General features: G+C 38.8%; 1 protein-coding gene across 5 annotated transcripts in view; it reads right to left on the reverse strand.

Annotated features, from left to right (window-relative positions):
• The window catches only part of qkia (QKI, KH domain containing, RNA binding a), an 84,106-nt gene that overhangs the window by 17,639 nt on the left and 48,927 nt on the right, over positions 1-17,540 (reverse strand). For all 5 annotated transcript variants that reach the window (XM_056476899.1, XM_056476898.1, XM_056476904.1 and 2 more), the window contains exon 4: positions 10,749-10,892. In XM_056476899.1, the coding sequence (XP_056332874.1) occupies positions 10,749-10,892 (144 nt within the window). The remainder of the gene's footprint in view (positions 1-10,748; positions 10,893-17,540) is intronic.

Raw genomic sequence — 17,540 nt, forward strand, 5'->3', positions numbered from 1 at the left:
CTGATGTCCGCAGGGGGTGTTTTATGGGAACCAGAAGAGATTACAGCCAACTGTTTTCAGAAGAGTCAAGGGCTGGACTAACCTCAAGAGGTGGGCTGCAAACTAAGAGGTTTATGTTATTTATCCAGATAGCTTGTTACAGGAAGGAGAGCTTGGGGATGGACTCTTTAACTTCTCAAAGTCACAAGTTGACTTTGTGCCTCTTTCTGGAAGTTGTGGTTATGGTTGTAATCTACAGCCACTTCAAAGTCTCTGTCCAGAGCCATCTATAGTTTAAGTTAGAGATGTCACAGACGGTTTTTGCTGAAAATTCATATACATCTCGTTGTCATCAGTCTGTCAAACTATTTAAATTAAGCCCATGACTGAAAACCAGGGAGGAACAGGGTTAATGAGATCTCAGTGTTAGGTTGATTACGGATGCATCAATGTTAAATTAAATTTTAATTGTGACACACAGCTGATCATTTCCAGTTTATTGCTTATGAGCACTACAGTTGTAGTACCTTTAATTCTGTATTATTTTGATTTGTTTTTTTTTTAAACAACAAACAGAAACAGTAAAAAGTGAATTTAGCAGCCAAAACTTTACAATGAAAATTATTATAAATGTATATTCATTAAGTGATTAGATTTTTTAATGTATAAAATATACAAATACATCATGGCTCAGATCATCACACATTCCTGATAATATAGCAATGAGTCTTGTTAACATTACAGATTTATGCTCCACTGATCTCTCTGGCAGAAGCACTCCCAGACTTCCAATAAGGGGTGTGGGATTGGAAGGGAGTGGAAATTAAAGCAGCTCCGTCACTTCAAATGAAGAAACATCCTTGAGTTTCTGCACAGTTGAGTAAATATCATTTTTCCAAAAGCTTTCTGTTGGCAGTTCAGCACAGCTACAGACAGAAAGGGAAACTGCTGCAAGAAAATGCTTTTTCATTGACATTCACAGAGGACTGTACAAAAAATTCCTTTCAACTATCAGCATAAGCATCTCTGCCTTCTCTCCATATTTATTCTTTAACATTTATATTTTGAATGGTGTGGTGTGGGACAAAATTGTAAAAACGACCTGCTTGACAAAATCCTTGGCATACCCTGGAGGACTCTTATCCTCATTTGAAGGATCTTGTGCCTCTCATGCCTGAACTGAACCTAACTAGAGGGTTCCTGCAGGTCAGGGCCACCTGAACTACCTCTGCAGTAACAGTGCTACAGCACAGCTAATTTGGGTTGTATAAGTGTTTATATTAACATGAGTTCATGCTAGTGGACAATTTGATTCAGATTGTTTGCTTTGATGCAAAAACTAAAAATTATAACACTTTTCTCACAGAATTGTGATGTTGCTCAATGGAGACCCTCAGAGTCACTGTTGGAGCATTTTACATGACCACAGAGGTCTGTATAGAGTCTTCAATTGAAATCCCAGCAACAACAATTTAACGCAACTGCATGTTCATTAGTCAAGATAAGTGGCAATAACCCAATAGCACAAAATGATGCCTGTCTTGGTAAATTATGCATCAGCTTCACAAAAATGCATTCAAATACAAGTCAAAAACAGAGCAGTTAAATAAAACGCTCCCTACAGCATCAGTTTTCTTTTCCACTCCAGTAAAAGTGATTAACGTTTGCGGCGCTATTTTTCAACCACAAAACAGCTTAGAAGCATATGAGAGCGTCTACAATAATATGACGTGAAACAAGATTTTAAGACAGTAAATAAAAGCTAGTGTCTTTTTACAGAACTACTGTCTCATTTGTGGTGACACTTGTTATGCCAGGAAAATCACTTTAAACCTGAAAATTAAAAGACAAATCCCATTGCACTGTGTGAAGTGGTTCACTTCACACATCAGTGCTTGAATTTGTGCCTTTAAAATGGCAGGTGCTCAGGTGAAAATAGGCACACAGTAAATCCCAGTCTATTTTGGTTCTGCTCTTTCCATTCTGTTCAGTGAGTCTGACGGACTGCCAGTCCAACGGAGCGTTTGAAGCTGCTGCCAGCAAAGGCCGGATTAGCATACAGACCCCAAGAGAAGCCTTTTTCCTGTTGCAGTTCTGGTGGTCAGTAAGCCCAGGGTGCAAACCATGGCTCCAATCAAGAAGAGCGCAGAAAGTAAAAGAGGACAGCTGCTTTAGGGAAGTAGGGGCAGAGCATACTATAAAGCAGGACATAGCACAGAAGGATAACAACCTCAACCTCTTGGGTCTGTAGTTTTGAAACTGCAAGCGCTGCCAGGACCAGATACCATTTCAACACAATCAGATGCTGCAAAACAAAAAAAAAAATTGCAAATTCTCCAAGAAAAATGGCTCTCTGGAATATCCCATACAACCATATTTGCAGAACAGCTCCCCACATGGCCAGTTATAACAGGGCATTGTGCTTTGCATCCATATGCAAATAAAGTTTTGTTATTGCTGGAATCTTGAAAGTTTAAAAGAGGAGTAGTAATACTTTTAAACAATTGAATTTATAAAATAAAACTAAGAATATCTGATATATGCTCACTGATTTCGCGATTTTTTGCGAAACACTATGCTTTAACTATGTCTACAGTATCAGTTGTTTGACCCTTTGTTCAGATTTTGTACCAACACTTATGTAAGGAGCAGTGATGAGTGCTGATGTCTCTCCAACTATCTACAAGCCACGTCACAGAAGCAGCGCAATGGGGCTTTTACAAGCTCACGGCTGAGGATGTTCCCATTACCCATGATCCTACGCTCTAGACCCTGCAGCTGGGGTTTGAGAGTGATCAGATGCGACACATGCTCTGAAAACAGGGACACAAGAGCACTCTCGGACGGGTTGCACTGACCTGCAGGGCAACTTGCATGCATTTCAGGAGGCTGTCGTCACAGGTGGTTGCATTCACAGCGATTTTTTTTTTCCCCATGTCCTTTGTCTTCCTAGATCTTCACTGATCTTAGCCGATGAAACTCAAGCCGCACAGAAGTATTCCAGTACAATACAGTCAAGATCCAATCACTCCAAATACAAATGCAGTTACATGCTTTAAGGGATAGTTCTGCTAAAAACAAATATTTGTTCAAAATCATTTACATGCTATTCCAAACCCATATGTATTCATTTCTTGCTGCTCATTCAATAAACACCAGTTTACAAGTTTTAAACCAATGTAAATATGGGAAGATTTTTTGTTGTTGCTGAACTATCTTTTAAATTAGGGCGCACTATGCTATCCGAACTGTACCCAGGCAAGTTTCCTGGTTTGAGAAGTGTGTGCGCGCTGAATCGGGTTTAGATGCAGTTCAGTTGGCCGACCCTAGCCCGGTTGGAAGAGATGTGCCAGAGCACGGTTAGGTTGGGCTTTGGCGCGATACACCTGTAGCGTGAGTGCAACGCATGCCTGAGCTTGAAACTGAAGACGAGACGTTACTTTTAAGGGACTGTTTCATATGGATTTATTAATCCTTCTTACTTTTCAATGAACGCAAACTGTCGTAGTCTATTAAAGACGCAAACCCCTCACTGCACGACAGCTGCACCTTCAGCTAACCTCATAATACCTGCAGCACGAGGACTTTTATGATAACTTATGAGAAAGTGGTGGATCTGTTCGCAAATTATTTGACTGCATGTCACTGCATCCCAAATCACTAAAGGGGATATAACTAAAGAAATCTTCACTGTGCTGAGCGAGAGCGCTTCACTTTCTGTTAAAATGAACAGTCGTATCATCGATGACATAAGCGTGCTCGGTAGGTAAAAAATGCAACGTGAGTGCAGGCCAAGGGGGAGAGAGGGGACAATCCCGCTTCCGCACTGTTCAAGGCAACTGTACCTAATGTGAGTAAGCCCTTAGAGTTGGGCTATATGACAAAAATGCAATATACATCACAATATGGCAGAATTTCCGCAAAATTCAATCAATTAAATGTGAATTATTATTTCCTTTTTTAACGTTTTAAAAAGTACATAGTCAGAAATGTACTCATTCATGTGTGATCATGTCTCCCTTTGTTTAGATTATCAGGACAAATGTTTGATTAAAAATTGTGAAAATAATATGAATAAATACAATTAAAACACTTCAAAAACTAATGATTACTGGTAAAAGATGAAATATGTGATATTTCATCTAAATTTTGCTAAATAAAATGCTAAATGCAAAGACTGACCTTTAAAGATTGCACCTCGCAATGTTGTTATTAATGTTATTGCTTGCACTCGTAATTTTGTGCTTATATAAATGATAAAAAACTATAACAGCAAACATGTAATTGTGACACCACAAAATAAATGATAGAGCAGAATACAAAACTATATACTGCAGCCCTACTTTAATGAAATTACAGTAATTAATTGACATGAAATGGGTGCACCACAATTATGAGATGCCCTGGTCAGAGAATGCTCAGTAATTGGATAGGCATTCTCACCAAAAATGTAAAAACAACATCTACCAGCCAGATGGCATTTTGTTCTTGGTTGTCACATGGGTCTGATAGTAGGTGAGAGTGATTATGCATGTTCAAGAAAAGGTGTTTATTGATCACGATAAGTTGGCCGCCCAGAACAGTCGTCGTTTCAGGCAGCGTTCCACAAGACATGCGGCCTGTGAGCTGACGGCGAGAATTTGGCTGACGAGGACGTTACGCCCCACAGACCAAGGCGCCTGTCGTATATTATGCACCATCTGTCTCTCTCTTGCCTTTCCTCTGAGCTTACGAGTGAGTGAGAGGTCTATAACCAGGTGTACGGTGTGAAATTATCTGTGCTCCTGAATTGGGAAAAGATTACAAATGCAAAGCACCCATGACAACTCAGAGAGGCTTGAAACCTCTCCAGATTGGGGACTCTTTGTGCCCGGCAGAGGAGCTGAATGTGATGGTTATTGGAGTACATGGGATAAAAGATGTGCCAAAAGAGATGGTGTGTGTGTGTGTGTGTGTGTGTGTGTATGTGTGTGTGTGGAAAGAATAGATAAGAGAAGGAAAGAGGGCTCCAGGCTACAGTGCAAACACTGCTAACCCAGTCACTTTGTTACAGGCAAGGACGAGCCCATTCACGGAGAGATGCTGGAAGCGTTGTGTGAGCGAAGCTCCCCATTTCTCTTCTTCTCTTTCACCTCCCTCCCATTTGCTTTGTAGCCTTTTAAGATATTGGAAGCATCATGGAGGACACAGGGAGCAGCAAGTTGTTTCTCTAGTCGATTTCTGCCTACAAGCACAAGCAGAGTTAAAACGAAATGCTGGGAGAGGGATAGAACTAAGAAAGAAAGGAATAAAGGAAAGGGCCAGACTGTTGGGCTATGGCTACAATACGCGCCCACATAAAGCTGCAAAGCCATTGAGCTCTGGAGGCAAAACTGTTACTACAGATATGCCACAATCTAGCAGGAAGTGCCTCCCTGACAAAAACTGAACACAAAGTAAAACTGAAACGCTACATGCTCCTTATAGCCAGGGGCATCCACAAAAGAAACGAATAGCAGTGGCGTACAGAATTTAAATAAGGTCCTTATTCAACATTATGATATCAAACCTTTGCTCACTCTCGATGACAGCCAACCCAGTGCGCTGACATTAAAATAACCCAGAAAAAATATTTTGACACGCCACTTTAATTAGCCGAGGTAAAGGGAATGGACACATAGTGGCCTAGATTCTTAATGAGATGTCATAGGTGTGAGCTTCTATTTCCCAACGTTCCCTTGTGCACTGATACCAACCGGGAGCAGATAAGCTCAAGTATGATTCTGTGCATACACCACGCCGTTCGAAGCGAGGGGGTATTTAGAGTGAATATCTCAGGCTACGCTTTCCCAGAAGGCCTTTCACTGGGCCTCTGAGAATGCTGGGACAGCAGGATTAACACTGACCTCACATACCAACACAGCTATTGTCAATCACTAGAAGTGACTTTCTGCTGTCTGTTAGATGGATTCTCTCTCTCAAACACACACCTCGAGGGTAAATGAGCAATGTCACCTTGTAGTAAAGAATCTCTTGGCAATTTTGACACACTGCATCTTTTAAATGTCTAAATCCACAACACCCGTCACGGGCGTCAGCTCTCCTGGGTTTAGCACCACTAACGAGAAAACCAATTTGTCAGGTTTTTAACACATTTGAGAGGCTAATTACTTTGTAGGAAGGAATTGCACTGTTTTATTCTCTCTGATCATCTCCAAATGGGTTGGCATATAAACCAGTAAATTAAATTAACAAGGATCTGATACGTAGACGTGTCCCTGACTACAACCCATCTTTATTTGCTGCGCTGTAGCATGTCATAGAATCTGCTGGAGATTAGAGCTGCCTCATAAGCGGGGTTGCTATAATCCTAGCAGCTTTCACTGCCTTCAAAAATTGGGCCTTGAATCTGAGAAACTGGCGAAGCAAGCATCCTAGTGCACGGAATCAAAGACAAATCATTACAGGGCAAACTGCATAAAAGGGGTGATGTTGCCCAAGATTGATTGATACAAAAGCATTGAAAGTACATGCACAACTTGAGCTGGTCATACAATCAGCGCATTAAAAAAAATGCTATTTCAGTGATGAGATCAATGATTAGCTTTTATTTTTAATCAGTCTCATCTTAATCACTGGTGGATTTAGCAAAAACGATGATTCTATCACACATTCCATCAGTAAATAAGAATTTTTAGTACATCATTACACACTTAAACCACATTTAATCCATTACCATTTTTAAAATTCCTTTTACTTAACCTTAAGAAAACCCTGAAAATTTTGATTTCCCCCCATTTCTGTTTGACAGTATGATACTAGCTTCATTAAGCTTACCAAGAATGTTTTGCTCCATATTTTTCAAAACGTAATACATTTTAACTAAAAAAAAAAGATGTATCAGTCCTCCCAATGCCTTCTATTGCCACTGAGTTTGACTTCTGACATTTCTGATCATTTACAAAGCTGCAACAGCAACAAAAAAAGAATAAAACTGAACTTGATGGCAGGCCACAATGTAAAGCCCTAAATCTGAATTATACCCCATGAGTCAAACTCAAAAGAATATAGATCTGTGTGGGTCTCTGAGGGTTTTTAAACCACAGTTTTATACGTCACCGTGTGGGTCAGCACTTTCATGAACAAAGACTGGGTGTCCCTCTAGCAAAGGGATAACACAGAGGACAGAAGAGAGAGGAAAAATGTTTGACCAGCATCCATTTTTCTATTATGGCGCTCATGATGAGACAAAATAACACTTTAATCTAGGGCTGCAACAACTAATAGCTAAAAATGAAGAATTATCGATAATGAAATAGTCAATGAATGCAGTCATGGATTAGTTGGGCTGCACACATGACTGAGGAGTGTGTTGACATAATACACAGCCGCTTGTGCAATGGAGAGTACAGAGCCAGCTGCAGTAAAAAGCATATAGCCCTAGCCCTCCAAGGAAGGGGAGAATTTATGTTAAATTCCTTTAAGAAGACAGTAACATGCCCACTATGCACCCCTGAGCTTTTGTGACATGGAAGAAGCCTACTACAGTCATCTACATCATGTCAAAATGGTATAGCTCAAGAGCTTTTGTTTAAACTGTTTGCTAACTTCTGGACTTTTGCACTAGATCAGTTCAGTTGCGACTCGTGAGCATCACATTGCGCAATTAGCTCAGGAGCTATAGTGATGATTGATTAAAAAGCACTACTTTAGATTAGCTTAAACTAAATCATGGAAATGGAGTGGGACACCACATATTTAAAAATCAGCAAACAGCAGAGGCAGAAGAATATTACAATTAATCAATATTATAGTTATCATGAATGCGGATAGCGTTACATTTGTGCACTGAGAAGTAAAATTTTACCTGATAATCAGATTTCTACCGGTTTCAAAAAGACATTTTAGCTGTTTATTTATTATTTATACTTTTATTATATTTCAACAAAATTCTGCTGCTAACATCTTATTGTAAGTGTGTGTATATCCTAATTTCACAACATGAATATAATAGGAGTTCAACACTTGCTTTATATTTTTGTACATTAATATTTTGGATATTTAGAGAAGTTTTAATGTTCAAAAACAAACTTTGTTTTAAAAAGACAAAATTAAAGATCATTAAACTCCATGAGTGGCTTTTGCGTTTTAATAATACCCTGATTTACGGGTTAATACACTTTAATACACTACATTACGGGTTAGTACACTTCAAAATGTCAAATAAAAAAAGCATTTAGTTTTTATCCAATTAATAATTAATAATGATAATAATAATAAGAAAAAAAAATTTGCAGCCCTACTTCAAGCTGCTTTTATGTAGCAGTCACAATCATTTAGAAATACATCAAAACACAATTTACAGAAATGCACTAGAAATACTGGAATTGCAATCAAACAAAAATATGAAGAAATAATGGTTTTAACTAAAGTGATACTGATATGTTGTGCATCCCTTTGAATATAAGAACACCAAAACACAGACGATATAAAAGGGACGTAGGCTAGTTGATATCTGCAGGACAGCAGAAATGCTGCGTGATGTCATGCGTAAGTGAAAAGATGAGTGAGACTGGAGCGGAAGAACTGTGGGAAGTGATCCGCATGTAAAAGTGTTGCTCGATCCTTATCTTTTGCCTTCCATTATGTTCCTGCCTTAATCCTCTCACTCGCTGCTACCTTCATTACCAGCCCACCTTCAACTCAAATCTCTCTCTCCGTGTCTCTCCCTTTCTCTATTTCTCGCTGGGAGTTGAAAAGTTCACAGGGCCTTTGAGCCGAATCTCTCAATCACCCCCTTCTAACCCTGGGCTCAGAGGCTATGTGTGTGCGTGTGCATGCGCATACCCGGCGTTCATGCACTCTCACAGAGTCTGCCGATCATTCAAATGCTGTGTGTGGAACTGATTCCTTGAGCAAGGCTGAAAATTTCAATTTGGTCTCGGCGAGCGGGAACCGCTCGGCTGTGGCAACTCTTCAGGGCCCGGGCCAGGATTACAGATTCATGCGGTAATGTGCTAGCTGCCTCTCAAGGTAGGTAGAAATCAATATCGCAGATGTTTATAAAACAGAGCGCCTCTCTCCGAGAGATCTGAGACTCTACTGCCCCCCTTTCTCTTCGCCCGAACCAATAAAATCCTTTGCACAATGACAAAATGAAGAGAGCCGAGGGGAAACAGACTGTGACCCCGTCTGTTTCATAATGTATTTAATAAGACAATTTCATGCCTCTAAATGAGCCAAAGATATCCTTCATTAAGACTGCATGGGCTGAGATGGACGGTTTGTCATTTAATCCAGTTTAGCTTGGCATGATAAAGGGCATTAGAGTCAATCTGCCACACACAGAAGCAGTAGGAAAGCCATGTTTAAGAGGAGCTTCATCCATTCAGCAAATCTTGAAGAGACAGATCAGGCAAATATGAAACTTCTATCAATTACTTTTAACTTGTGAACGCCATTTGAGGTTGTCAATACACTTAGAATTTCATGAATTAAAAAAAAACATACATTTCTCTAAAATAAAAATATATGAAAAAGGTTTCAAGTTGTTTTATTATCAAAATTTAAGTAAATGGAATTTAAAATTACCAATCTCATTTTTTCATTAGGTCCAAAAAAAACCCCTCAATTTCTTACGGTCCAATTTACACCATTTAAAAAAATTCTGGGCAAGACATGTTTTGTTTAAAAGACCGGGAGTGTTGTATAAGACGGAAAGAAATGCATGAGCCAAACAAATACTGGCCTCCTGAGAGTCTGAGCATGGTTAGTGTGTGCGTGTTTACAGCAAAGGAGGGATGTACATGGTGAGGATGACTTTGATCTTAGGGGAGCATTGGGTCAGAGTAAAAATTTGGTGAGAACATGTATCCATTTACTCATCTCCCACCCTTCCTCCCACACACACACACACACACACACACACACACACACAGTACAGAATGACTCAAACACACTCAGCCAGCTATGTATGTTTGTTTGGTTTTTTATGGACTAGTGTGTGTGTGTGTGTGTGTGTGTGCCAAGAGTGAGCTCATGTGCTGCATGTGTGTGGAAGGTTTACGGCCTTCATGCTTAAACGGAACAAAAGAGATACAGGCATAAAAGGAAAAAATCCCCAAACAAAAAAGGAAATGTGGGGTTTCTGGACTAGAGAGAGAGAGAGAAAAAAAACCCGCACAAAGAAACTGGAGAAAGCGAGGGCTGAGAGCAGTCAGAGCACTGCCAAGGACTCCATGTCCCTCTCTGAAATGAAGCGAGAGGCACATGGCTGGCCGGAACGGCTGCTTCTGGCCGGGTTTCAGTGGGTCGAAGCCTTTCCACCATGTCGCCTGATAGGGAACAGGCTCTTGCAGCTGTCTGACCATTCTGTTCACTGCAGGCGAAACAGCCTGGAGCCCGAGACCCTGACTTAAGCGTCCGCACCCCCTGCAGCAATGCGATGGAGGAGCAGAGAACAGAAAGGTGGAATGGGGCGGAAATATGTGGGAAGCAGGTTGCAGAGCACCATTTGTTCTCTGTTGGGAGCCAAAGATAAAAATATCAAATCTGGCAGAAGACTGAAGCCAGGGGTCAGGGGTGGGATTAAAATCCACCCCATATGCACAAAGGCATCACACCTAGAACAGGAAGCAGGATAGAATGTTTTGCCAGAATCAACAGTGCTGCCTTACATCAAAGTACAAGCCTGGAGCAGGTCTGAGGAGAGGATCTCAGAGGTCAAAACATTTGTAGCATCGCTTTCAAACCGCAAGTATATTTGGGAAGAACAAACATGTGCAACTTACTGCAGGCACCAGTAGTTTCTTGACCTCTTCGACAGCTCTTCTCATCTTGATCTCAGCACGTGTCTGTGTGTCCTCCACTGTGATCAGTACATGCAAATCTTCATTTAGGTGCTCCCAGTTTGGCTTCCCTCGGTTCTGTTCCTCCTAAAAAACAGACGAGAGAGAGAGAGAGAGAGAGTGAGAGACAGAGTGAGAGATGTGACAGTGGTGACAGAATTTCTTACAGGACACTAAACTTTGAGTCGGTGTGAAAAAGTGTGACATTTCTTGCGACAGCCGGCGTGCTGATGCAGCCTCAGAGCAAGTTAAAGACGGCTGTTCTTCACATTAACATGCACTGGGAATCGGAGTAGAATATTTACCACCACATTTACAATTAGTCAGTTAGCCGCCGCATGTTATCTCAACAGAAAATAGCTGTAAAAAATGTTTGATTCTGGTAATTAGTTGGATTTCCACTTACTGTGTGGAAACTCTGCGGACCTGTCAAATGCCTTCTCCAAAAGTGGACAATTTAATGGCACTTAAAAGTTAGTATAGTTTGGTGGATACTATGGTTTGTGTAATGAAACAGTTGGTAAAAAGGCAAAAATGTATTTGTTAAGTAGAGAAGCAATGGAGTCTAATGCACAGATTCAAGTAGAAGACAAAAAATTATCTTCATTTTAAGCAGAAGAGGCAAAGCAATGAGGCTGTTTGAGCACAATTCTCCTGGTGATCATTTAAAATGGCCTGCAGTTGGTGTGCATGACCGTTTGATTGGCTTGGGTTAACAGCAGACTCCAAAAGAAAGCCATTATGCTACAGTAGAGCTGTCTGAACAGTCAGAGGTGCTAAACTGAACAAAAAAAGCTTTACACTCTTGAGGGTGGGCCTTTTTCAAAGCCAACAATTACCCACCACCCAAGCTTTCAACACCTCTCAAGAGCCTGACAAAGATGAAGCACTACATTAAAAAAATAAATAAATAAAGAGAGAGAGAGAAATATTTGCCAGCCCTTTACTATGCCAAGAAATGCATTTTTTTAGCGGCTAACAGTTTGATTCAGTACTCTGAGGCTATGTAGTTAGTTGATAACATGCTGTATTTTGTATGCCAAACCAGTAGTTGGTGATGTCACCTTGTTTTGTAGGAAAGTGACGATTAGCTCATCAACCAAAAATATGTGTTCTCACAGGTCTAATTTTAAATGACTTTTAAAGACGTCACATGCGCTGATGTGCTTTTAGAATATATATATATATATAAATATATATATATATATATATATATATATATATATATATATATATATATATATATATATATATATATATATATATATATATATATATATATTTAATTTATTAAGAGTTGCAAAACCCTCTAAATCCATCAGACCTCTTTTCTTGTAAATGAGCATTTTCTATCAGGCTCCTCTGATTAGGTTTAGAAGTTTCATTTTATATGTAATAAGGTTATTAGCTAGTAAATATAATTTTTTCAAAAATGTCACTTTAGACAAGGTAAATTTTCTTTTGAGTCAAAACCTAAATCCACTTCTGCTTTGTGTAATTAGTTGAAAATCACTGCAAGATGCAATTTGAATTTATTTTAGCAAACATAAAACACATTACACAAACCACCTGAAATTTAAAATATATAAATCTGTCAAGTGGCGGTTCATTCTGCTGTGAAAAAGCAGGGAAAAATTAATGAAATCTGTAAAGTGCTTCAATTAATACTATTAAAACTGACATTAACTAAATCTTAATCTGTTTTCATTTCTGATATTTGAGATTTAGAAATAATGTAGGTAGAACAATGTAAATATTGCAAACATTGTAAACTAAACTTGTTAAATTCAAATAATGTAGTGTAAAAACATTGTAAAACATCAATATCTGTGCATTGTCCATTTATATAATAAGCTTACCAGAAGTATAGGTAATGAAGAAATAAAAATAATTTATAGTTTTACACATTATATTTATCTTTTTAAAAAATAGCTAAAATTGACAAATAAAACACAAGGTAGGCAAAAAGGGGATGTCTCTCAGACAATTTTAGAAGCTGTCATTCATTCTCTCACCAAACTTAAGGTCTTGGTCTCTTTATCCTCATAGCATCCACGTGAGATAAAATCCTACTATCTTAACAATAAAATGAAAACATGATATAAGGAACTTATATTTTTATTTTGATATTAACAACTTAACAGACAGCAGAAATGTTGAAGCGTCGTGCTGCATATATGACCGTCATCTTCACCGTATGCGTATTCATATACATACATCTCCAGCAGAAAAAATATCCAAAGATGCCGTTTTTGAAACAAATTAAGACAGCATAAGTCAATGATTCATTTGAATTATACAGCCTGACGTGTTTACTGCTCCAAAATATCATAAATCTTTCAAAAAAATAGAATATATAGTTTTCAAAGGGGAAAAAAGTTTTTGCTTTTTACTCAGACATTTAAAAAATATACATTTTAGAGCAGTGAGCACAATACCGTGAAACCATGATATTTTTATCCAAGGCTATCATACTGTCAGATTCTTATACCGGCCCGTGCCAAGTAAATACTTGAGCTGTAACATCAGCTCCACTGATAATCCCACAGATGACAGTAAAACATCCTACATACAAGACATAATTTGCACCATTTATGCTCAAAACGTAACAGATTGGAGAATTTGAGGAACACTGGGTACTCTAGGGCACAAGCTCATTTGCTTGAAATGGCCAGTAAAACTAAGACAGGATCCTTTTCACATTGATTACAACTACAATGTCAGCATCTGTCCCACCAATGTATGCCATGACGCTTTCAGATCATTGCTCAAACACACACCTGAATTAGCATGCCTGCTTCGCAAAGGAGCACAGTGTGGTGGATCTCGGTAAGCAGAAGAAGGATCCACCTGACACGCTTACTAATACACAGACTGGGAATCAGTAGCATGTCTATGACACCGCTTCCACAACTCCGCCATGGATACTGTTGCTATGCCAATGATCACACATACACAAGTGTACAATATACTGTGAAAGCTTGCATAATGGCTGCCACAGTACTGGATTATCAGTACACAATTGCTGAACTAATGTATTTATTAAACATGATGTGATAGACAAGAAACATCATGAAATCCTGAGTGTTGTTTTCAAATCTGATTTTAATTTTATACAACAGTTCAACAAACAAGAACCAAATACCAAGTTATATTTTAGACCAGTGGTCTCAAATTCAATTAACCTTTAGGTTGGAATGTTTCTCTGCCTGCGTCAAGCCCAACCGATGTCCCGCCCCTGAGAGCCATACACCCCACTGTGATTGGTGGGTTCGTTAAGCTCCACACACAAAACTGTTAAGTGCAATACATATCAAACTTGGGGGCCGCACTAACATACCATTTGCGGTCCGCGGGCCGCGAGTTTGAGACCCCTGTTTAAGACACAATATTGCCTGTTTTTTGTTTGCCCAATGAAAAAGATCAAAATAAAGCCGAAAAAGAGCATGTGTGTGTCAACTCAGCACTAAAACATTTTGTTCTTGCAGGGTTTATGCAGGAATCCTAAAGGAAATTTCAATACCTTAAGACTTTAAAGACCTTCTCAGAATATTTTATGACCTCGTCGCCACTTCAAGTTCTAATCAGTATCAAACCTTTAACCTAATAAACAGTTGTTAATAAACAGTTGTAGTTAAATCAATCAATGGAGCAATTATAGATTTTGGTTGTACGATTATAAAGTCTGAAGAATAATCATGGTTTCACGGTTATCACGTCTAAAGTCAATTTAAGTTTTATAGATAAGTATTTAAATTAACGGTTTTTATCATCTGCATTCACACATACATAATCATTTGAATAATTTGTAATAATTAGTCTAACATATCTTTTTTTTTTTTTTTACATTGCACTGAAAGCCACGCTCAACTCTCACCGCTACAGCGTGAAATGTTTTCTACTCCGCTTGTGCACTCATATTGATACATATCCTTACATTGGAAATAATGAACTTGCGCGCAGAAAAGAGGCGATATGTCATATAAGCTCGCAACTTTAAACTAGTGCACAGGTGGTATAACTTTGTTTAGTTGCAGCAGTTTTGTTCCATGCTACAGAAACACTGCATTGTGAAGCCTTTAAGCTTAACTATACAAATGTTACCAGCTGCTTGCGCCACTCACTCGCTTCATGTCAGGTGACTCAAGCTCTGCGAAGCCTTAAACTGCAGCTTGTGCTGTATTGAACAGATGCACGTCACTTCATAACTCTAATGGCAGTTTTTCGACTGAACTAACTTTATTTTTGATGTCTTGATCGCACTATTTAGAGGGCCGGAACAAATTGCCTCGCGGGCTGCCAATTGAATAGCCCTGCTCTATGGTTTTGCTACATGTGAAGAGCAGCACATCACCTTCCCGTGTTTGTTGCAAATTACTTGACATCACCCAGACAGAGGAGCTTGGCCAGACACACCTGGCCCAAACCAATCGAGGAAAATAAATATGTTTATGCTTTTTTGGAGTCAAACACTTGAACAACACTTGAAGAAAATTTAAGACCTCGCAAAAATGGGATTAAGACTTTTTAATACCTTTTAAGGGTCTTAATTTTCTCATAGTTTTTCATTTTAATACGTTTTAATATCCCACGGACACCCTGTCTAACATGAATCTGTTTATTGGAGCAAATGCTTCATGGAATCATTCAATAAGACTCGAGATTCATTATAAATCCTGCAGCTGATTTTTGAATATTTTTTTAAATGAATGAATCAATTAAACATTAAGACAAGAACCTGCAGCCACCAGGTGTTTAATGTTATCATAGCCACTCAGCAAAATACTGTGCAACAATCTAAAATATCTGAATATGAAGGCAAAACTAACATACAGAATCAGCATTATGTGCAGCTGTTTTCTGTCCATTACCAATTGGAAGCGTTCTGACTCGATTAATAAAATGATAAATTCACATTAATTACATGCATATCCGCATTTCACTTTGTTTATTTCTAGAAAATACACTGTGGTTTTTCAATGAGAATAAAAATAAAAATAGGAAATGACATCAGGATTCAGATTTGCAAATATACCAACCTAAAAATAAAATGGATGCACTGAACGATGATGCTGATAAATCATGGCTTGTGGTCATACAAATAACTCTTAAAATCATATGCTACAACATTATGCTCAAGGTGAACACAAAATTCTTTGGCAGCCATGTATGGAGAGAGACCTTCAGATCGGAAAGAGCAGAGGCATAAACTATACACACCCGCCCACCCCTGCCCATAAGAGAGCAAGGTCATTCCATGTCCCCTGAAGGTGGATGAGGGGCGGGTAACTTTAGGCAGGAGAGCAACCCGAAAGCTTCTGAACTGGCAAGGATTCTGTTTACCGACATACAAAACCAGTGGAGGGGCAACACGTGATGACAAACCTAAGGAGATATAAGAATTCATTCAAAAGGGGCTTGTCAGCATATGAGCGGCATGTGTCTAAAGTATGAACTGCAACTCAAGATTGCACATGTACCAAAAGCAATACATAACAGTAAAATAAACCAAGTGAAGTTATCAATCAAAGGCATTGCTACGACAGTTGCACTGGCAGTTGGCCTGGCTGGAAATAATCCCACCACTCTATAAATATTGTTCATATCAACCGGAGCAGACTGAGCTCAAGCTACAGTCTAGAACAGCTGTCCCGGGTAGAGTAGTTTACAGGCACCTGTTCAACAGGAGTGGAAAACTGACTAGAAAAAAAAAACATGTTCAGGAGATCAGTTCAAGAAGGCACTTAAAAAGTTAAGATGTTTAATGGGCTATGTGCACAGCTAGAGCTTTTTTCAGGCAATAATGAACTTCTGGTGAAAGCTTTATGTGGCCATTTTCATAAGGTTCCTTTTACAGCATCAATGTTGTTAGGGCTGGGCGATATGGGCAAAAAATCATGTCCCGGTATTTTTAGGAGGAATGACAGTATACGATATTAATCCGGTATTTTCCCATAAATGGTTACTTGAGTTAAAGCCTTTTTAAAAACTTTATTAAACATTTTTTGAGAAAATTATAATTCAAACACAGGGGTTTGCCTTCCTGTTTACAAATAAACAGCTGCACCAACAATAACAGCTGCACAAAATCTTTGATAAATAAAATACAGTTCATGTTTTTCTCCTGCTTAAAACAGTTGCACAACATTTTAAGTTATAAAAAAAAACTTTGATAAATAAATACAGTACAGGTTTTTTTCCTGCTTAACACTATATACAGCACTACAAAAACCAAGTAAACAGAACCATAGAAAACATTACCATAGCTACATTGTCAGAGCAAAAAAGGAACACAAAAACAAACACAATAAAAGAATTGTAGGATAATGAAATTGTTTCAGAGTGCTGTGATGAAATGCGGGTTAAGCATATAAATGTAAACAGTCATTATAACAGACCAGAACGCAGAGCTAAATGTGTTATAACGTTAATGTAAATAAGAAACCGTAATATAATAAATACTTAATAAAAACTTATAGTCAGTCAATATGAGATGGTTTCACTTTCGAAATGCAGTATTAATTCGTCCCGTTTTGGCGTTTTTAATTCTTTATAACACATTAAGGTGCTGCTTGTCAATTTGACAAGGCTTCTACGTTCGTTCTTGCTGTCAATTGCAGAAGAAATGATCGATAAAAGGTTTCTGATAAACCGCTAAGACAACTGCAGGCGCTGCGTGACGTGCGTGCACGCGAGGGGGAGTCAGATTTCGATACAACGCAGGCACTGTATGTT

Source organism: Danio aesculapii, chromosome 17 (genome assembly GCF_903798145.1).
Source record: "Danio aesculapii chromosome 17, fDanAes4.1, whole genome shotgun sequence".
Taxonomy (NCBI): Eukaryota; Metazoa; Chordata; class Actinopteri; order Cypriniformes; family Danionidae; genus Danio; species Danio aesculapii.